Genomic DNA, 6,683 nt, shown 5'->3' on the forward strand with positions numbered 1-6,683 from the left:
GCACGTGACCCGAGCCCCTGAATCAGGAGCCGCCGCACGTAGCGCGCGGAGGGGGGCGGGGGCGGCCCCGCCGGGTTCTGGGGTCCCCTCCCCGCTGCCTCTGTGACCCACAAACCACCAGACTCACATGGACCAAAAAAGCCTCTTTATTCGAAACCCGATCGTCCCTGACCCCCCCCGCTCCCCTCCCTCCATCCGTCCTCCCCCCCCGCACCCCGGGCCCCCCCGGGTCCCCCCCCCGCACCCCGGGCCCCCAGGGGTTCCAGCTCGCGGGGTGACTCGGTCCCGGCGGAGCTCAGGTCTTGGGGGCTGTCATGGTCTCCTGAGGAGAAACCGCACGCGTGGAGCCTCTGCCCCACCCGGCCCCTCCCTCCCCGGCCCCCCACTCCTGCCCCCCCGGCCCAACTGCCCGCCCCTTCCCCGCCCCCATCCCAAACTCGAGGTGTCCATCTCCATGCGGTGCCCCGCCCCCCGCCCCCCCGCGGCAATCCCCGCCCTCCTGGGCATCTGACCTCTGACCTCTGGTCTTAAACCTTCATCCGATCTGCCCACCCCCCTGCTCCGGGGCCTGGCCCACACCGGCGGCTCCCGCCCGTCACCCCAGCCACTCAGGAGGCTGAGATCCGGAGGATCGCGGTTCACGGCCCGCCCGGCCGTGGGGTCCAGCCCCTCACCGAGCTCCGCGGCTACACCAGGGGCGCGGAGGACGCGTCGTGCTCCAGATCGTTCTCCGTGTCCGCCTCCTGCTCCAGCTCCTCCTTCAGCCGCTGGCGCACCTCGTCGGCGTCGGCGCGCTCCTCCTCCTCGTAGAAGTCCTTGTCCAGCCGCTCCAGGTGCGCGATCTGCACCAGGGCCTCCTGGCGGTAGTCCGTCTCGTCGGCGCACGGGTTTTCCATCAGCACCAGCGCGCGCAGCTTGGGCAGCTCGCGCAGCTTGGCCACCTCGCTCAGGCTGCTCACCATGTTGCCTCTGCGGGCACCGGGACCCGACGTCACCCGCTGGGGGGGCGCGCCCGGGCCCGGCCTGCGGGGCTCACAGGCGTCCGCTACCCGCCGCGCCCACCCTCCTGCGCTCAGCCCCGCGCCAGGCCCGCGCCAGCCGCGCACGCGGGATGGCCGCTCTCCTTTTCACCTGTGGGGCTTGAACTCAGGGCCTGGGCGCCGCCTCTGGCAGCCAGCGCTCTACCACTTGAGCCACCGGCCTACTGACGTCCGGCGGCGGGGAGGGAGAGCAAACTGGAGACGAGAATCCCAGGGAGTTTCTAGCCCAGGCTGGCCTCTCACTGAGATGCTCAGCCCTCAGCCTCCAGCGTCGCTGGGCTGACAGGCGGGAGCCTGTCTATTCTTAATCATGGCGGACTCAGTGAATGTAAGGATTTCGGGGCCACAGAAGGTGTGGAAAGCAGGAAGGAGGGGGAAGTCAGGACCTAGCTGGGGGCTGGGACTGGGGGGTCTAAAAAAGATGAGAGGCGCCGGGCGCGGGGGCTCCCGCCTGCCATCCCAGCTACTCAGGAGGCCGAGACCCGAGGATCACGGTTCAGAGCCGGCCCAGAGAGGAGAGGCTGCGAGACTCGTTTATCTCCAACTAATTAGCAAGACAAAGACGAAGTAGAAGTGTGGCTCGAGGGCCAGCGCCCAGGCCCTGAGTTCAAGACCCAGGCCTGGCCAAAACAGTAACTGGCCGGGTGGAGCCACCGCAGATCAAAGGAGTGGGCGTGGCTTTCGCGAGTGGGCGTGGCTTAGATGGATGAGCGAGGCTTGGGGAAGACAGGCAGGGCTCTGTGAGTGGGCGAGGCTTGGGGGTGGGCGGGGCCTTGTGAGTGGGCGAGGCTTGGGTGGTGGGCGGGGCCTTGCGAGTGGGCGGGGCTCCGGGCGCCTACCGCAAGTTGAGGTACTGCAGGGATTTCATCTCCTTGGAGAAGCCGCTGAGATTTTCGATCTGGTTGTCTCGAAGATGCAGTGTGGTGAGGCTGCTTAGATTCTCCAAGCCTTCCACCTTCTTCAGCATGTTCTGAGCCTGGGCCCGGGAGACACGGATGAGGCAGCCGGGCACCGCTGCTCACGCCTGCAATCCCAGCTACGCGGAGGCTGAGCTCTGAGGATCGCGGTTCAAAGCCAGCCCGGGCAGGAAAGTCTGTGAGACTCTGATCTCCCATGAACCACCAGAAAACCAGGAGTGGCGCTGTGGCTCAAGGGGTAGAGCGCCCGCCTTGAGGGAAAAGCCCAGGGACAGCACCCAGGCCCTGAGTTCAAGCTCCAGGATGGGCAAAATTTAAAAGCCCACTGAAAACTTACGGTCCTGAGTTCAAGCCCTAATCCTGGCACATGCGTGTACACACACACACACACACAATCAGTAGCTTTCTTTTTTTTTTTTGTCGGTCGTGGGGCTTGAACTCTGGGCCTGGGCGCTGTCCCTCAGCTCTTCAGCTCAAGGCTGGCGCTCTACCACTTGAGCCACAGCGCCACTTTTGGTTTTCTGGTGGTTTATTGGAGATCAGAATCTTACAAGACTTTCCTGCCCGGGCTGGCTTTGAACCGCGATCCTCAGATCTCAGCCTCCTGAGTGGCTAGGATTACAGGCGGGAGCCACCAGCGCCTGGCACCAGTAGCTTTCTTAGCCTGCTCCCTGGGCCCCAGTAACACATTTTGCTGCCCTCACCATCAAAGCAAATCATCTCTGTTCTCATCTCAGGTGATGTCTGTTTTTCTGGTGTTTTGTTTTAGTGTGTGTGTGTGTGTCCTGGGGCTTGAACTCAGGACCTGGGCACTATCCCTGAGCTTTTTTTCACTCCGAGATGGTGCTCTACCACTTGAGTCAGCACACCACTTCAGGATTTTTAATTTAATTGCAGAGAAGAGTCTCCCAGTTGTTCCTTCCTGGGCTGGCTTTGAACTGTGGTCCTCAGGTCTCAGCCTCCGCCTAGCTGGGCTTACAGGCGTGAGCACCAGCCCCTGGCTGTGGTGTCTGTTTTAACCTTGAGTCTCCCCCCCTTGGGTACCAAGTTTATTGTCACCGTGGTGATGTCAGCAACTGAAATTTCTGGAACCCCACACAGTGCCCGCTCCCCACACCAACTAGCCAGGACAGTGGACTACCAGAAAGAGGTTCTTCAGCTTGGGCAGGTTGATCCCAGTGGTGCTTTCCAGGCGGTTCCCCCTAAGTTCCAGGGTGTGCAGATTGCTCAGCTTTTCCGGGTCCAGATTGGTCACCACGCGGATTTGGTTCCCTTGGGGGAGAGCAAGAATAAGAATCATGAAGCACTCAGTGCCAGACACCGATGCTCACGCCTGTCATCCCAGCTGCTCAGGAGGCTGAGATCTGAGGATCACAGTTCAAAGCCAGCCCGGGCAAGAAAGTCCGTGAGACTCTGATCTCCAGGCGGGGGGGAGGGAGGGGGGGACGGGGCCCGGGCCACCTTTGAGGTCGAGGCTGCCCAGGCGCGGGTGGGTGATGCCCTCGGTGTCTGTGATCTGGTTGTAGGCGAAGCTGACCATCTGCAGGTATGGCAGCTCGTTCAGCCTGGCGCTGCGCAGCTGGTTCCCGTCCGCCTTGAGCCACAGCAGGTGCGTGAGCGAGTTCATGGGCGACAGGTCGCTGATGTGGTTCTCGGAGATGTCCACGTAGCGCAGGTGGATGTAGGTCCGCAGCAGGCTGATATCCGTGAGGTCCCTGGGAGGTGGAGGACAGAGGCAGAGCCGGCCCGCGGGTTCGAATCCCGGCCCCCCCTGCATGAAAGTTACCATCATCTGGAGATGGGGGGAAAATGGTACCAAGAGGCCAGGACCTGAGGCTGGGCAGGTGGCTCAGTGGTAGAGCGCTCGCCTAGCACACAGGAAGCCCTGGGTTCGATTCCTCAGCACCACATATGCAGAAAAAGCCAGGGTGGTGCTGTGGCTCAAGTGGTAGAGCGCCAGTCTTGAGCAGAAGCTCAGGGACAGCACCTAGGCCCTGAGTTCAAGGCAGGACTGGCAAAAAAAAACAAAGAAAGAAAGAAAGCTGGGCACTGGTGGCTCCCACCTGTCACCCCAGCTACTCAGGAGGCTGAGATCTGAGGATCACAGTTCAAAGCCAGCTCAGGCAGGAACGTCTTTGGGACTCTGATCTCCCATGAACCACTTGGAAAACCGGAAGTGGCGCTGTGGCTCAAGTGGTAGAGCGCTCACCTTGAGCTGAAGAGCTGAGGGACAGAGTCCAGGCCCTGAATTCAAGACCCAGGACTGACCAATAACAAGAGCCAGGCACCCACCCAGCTCCTCAGGAGGCTGAGATCTGAGGATTCTGGTTCAAGGCCATCCCAGACAAGGAAGTCCATGAGACTCTTCTTCAATGAACCACCAAAAAAGCCAAAAAAGTGGAGTTGTGGCTCAAGTGGTAGAGCGCCAGCCTTGAGCAACAAAGCTCAGGGACAGCGCCCCAAAATGTAAATTCCACTAGGTTCTCCCCACAGAGCTGAAGATAAGGGCCACGCTTTTCCACCCAAACACCCAGAAATGAGAGTGGGAAAGTAGATGGGGGTCTAACAGTCCCCCCCATCCGCCTCTGAGCCCCCCAGAAATATACCTGTCTTTCAAGTCCAGCTTAACGTAAGCGTGAGCCAGCCCGTTGCCAGTCTTACACAACAGCGAGAGGCCTTCCTTCAGCACGGCCTCCGTCAGGGGGTTGGGCATCCACTAAAACAGGAAGTTCAGGCAGAACACGTGTCTCTCCCAGCCTGGGGCTGGAACTCAGGGCCTGGGCGCTGTCCCTGAGCTTCTTTGGCTCAAGGCTGGTGCTCTACCACTTGAGCCACAGCCCCACTTCCTGCTTTTTGCTGCTTCATTGGAGACACGAATCTCATGGACTTTCCTGCCCGGGCTGGCTTTGAACCTTGGTCCTCAGATCTCAGCCTCCTGAGGAGCCGGGGTGACAGGCGTGCCCTACTGGGCTCCTAGTCCCCAGCCCCAGGACCCTTTCTGGGCTCTCACTTCCTCTGAGAACTCCTCCACGTCCTTCCTGAACTCCTCAGACTCCTCCGTCTCCTTCTCCTCCTCATCTTCTCTCTCCAGATCCTCCTGGTCCGGGTCATAGTCATCCAGGTCATCTTCATCCGACATCTTTGTCCGGAGTGGAAGACGGAAGGTTCTGACGTCAGATCCACCTCAGTCCTCCTGAGAAAGGAGGTCTGCGTTTCCATCAACTTTCACATCCTTCCCCGCCATTGGCAGGTACCCTGCCCCGGCCTCCATCGCCCCTGCCTCCACTGCTCGGCCTCCACCACCCCTGCCTCCATCGCCCCCGACCTCTATCGCCCCCGACCTCCATCACCCCTGACCTCCATATCCCCGGCCTCCACCGCTCCGGCCTCCACCGCCCCAACCTCAACCGCCCCAACCTCCACCGCCCCAACCTCCATCGCCCCTGACCTCCATCGCCCCAACCTCCATCGCCCCTGGCCTCCATTGCCCCGGCCTCCATCACCCCGGCCTCCATCACCCCTGCTCTCATCTTTGGGAAGTGTCTGTCTGTCTGTGTCTCTTTTTAGGCGGTCCTGGGGCTTGAACTCGGCCTGGGTGCTATTCTAAGCTGTTCAGCTCAAGGCTGGTGCTCTACCTCTTGAGCCACAGCGCCACTTCCAGTTTTCTGGTGGTTCACTGGAGCCCAGAGTCTTACGGACTTTCCTGCCCAGGCTGGCTTTGAACCACAATCCTCAGATCTCAGCCTCCTGAGTAGCTAGGATGCCAGGCGGGAGCCACTGGTGCCTGCGAAGTCGCTTTAGATTCCCAACTTCTACTTCCTTTTTTCCCTCCTGCCAGTCCTAGGACTTGAACCCAGGGCCTGGGCACTGTCTTGGGATGTTTTTACTCTAAGTTGGTGCTTTACCACTTACGCCTCAGCCCTACGTCCAGCTTATTTTTGTTGGTTCACTGGACACAAGAGACTCATGGAGCCGGGCACCAGTGGTTCACACAAGTCACCTCAGTGGCTCAGGAGGCTGAAATCTAAGGGCTGCAGCTCAAAGTCAGCCTGGGAGGGAAAGGCCACAAGACTTGGTGGTGGTGGTGGTGGAGCCTGAACTCTGGGCCTGGGTGCTGTCCCTCAGCTCTTCAGCTCAAGGCTGGTGCTCTACCACCTGAGCCACAGCATCATTTCTGACTTTTTCTGTTTATATGGGGCAGAGGAGTTGAACCCATGGCTTCGTGCATGCAAGGCAAGCGCTCTACCAATGAGTCCCCTTCCCAGGCCCCCCACAAGACTCTGATCTCCAAAAACCACCAGAAAACCTGAAGTGGCGCTGTGGCTCGAGTGGTAGAGCGCCCGCCTTGAGCTGAGGGACAGCGCCCAGGCCCTGAGTTCAAGCCCCACGACTGAAAAAAAAAAGTCTCATGCACTTTCCTGCCTGGGCTGGTTTCGAACCTCCATGCTCAGATCCCAGCTTTGTGAGTGGCTGGGATGACAGGCCGGTGCCACGGGTGTGGGGCACGCTACCCCTTCCTGCTTGCCATCAAGGACCCCGCGGCTTCTAGGGTGCGATCCCGGACCCCCAGCCTTTCCTGTCTCTCTCAGGGGCCCCAGCTCTCACCCAGAAACCTAGACTCCATGCCCCCCGCCTGAAGCCAACCCCTCCTTCAATCTCCCCTCCCCACTCCTCTTCCTCCCTCCTCCCCTCCCTCCTCCTCCCCTCCCTCCTCCTCCTCCTCCTC

The 6,683-nt window shown here is 60.7% G+C and overlaps 1 protein-coding gene across 1 annotated transcript; it reads right to left on the minus strand.

Moving 5' to 3' along the window:
- Positions 1 to 238: 238 nt before the first annotated feature.
- Positions 239 to 5,202, minus strand: Lrrc23 (leucine rich repeat containing 23). Its single transcript, XM_013023637.1, has 7 exons — positions 4,968 to 5,202; positions 4,564 to 4,673; positions 3,419 to 3,672; positions 3,099 to 3,229; positions 1,880 to 2,016; positions 675 to 969; positions 239 to 322 (listed from the first exon to the last, which is right to left on the minus strand). Exons 1-6 carry the CDS (start codon positions 5,094 to 5,096, stop codon positions 687 to 689), a joined length of 1,044 nt encoding a protein of 347 aa, XP_012879091.1. The 5' UTR covers positions 5,097 to 5,202; the 3' UTR covers positions 239 to 322; positions 675 to 686.
- Between the last annotated feature and the right edge of the window lie 1,481 nt (positions 5,203 to 6,683).

Source organism: Dipodomys ordii, unplaced genomic scaffold (assembly GCF_000151885.1).
Source record: "Dipodomys ordii isolate 6190 unplaced genomic scaffold, Dord_2.0 Scaffold69, whole genome shotgun sequence".
Classification (NCBI taxonomy): domain Eukaryota; kingdom Metazoa; phylum Chordata; class Mammalia; order Rodentia; family Heteromyidae; genus Dipodomys; species Dipodomys ordii.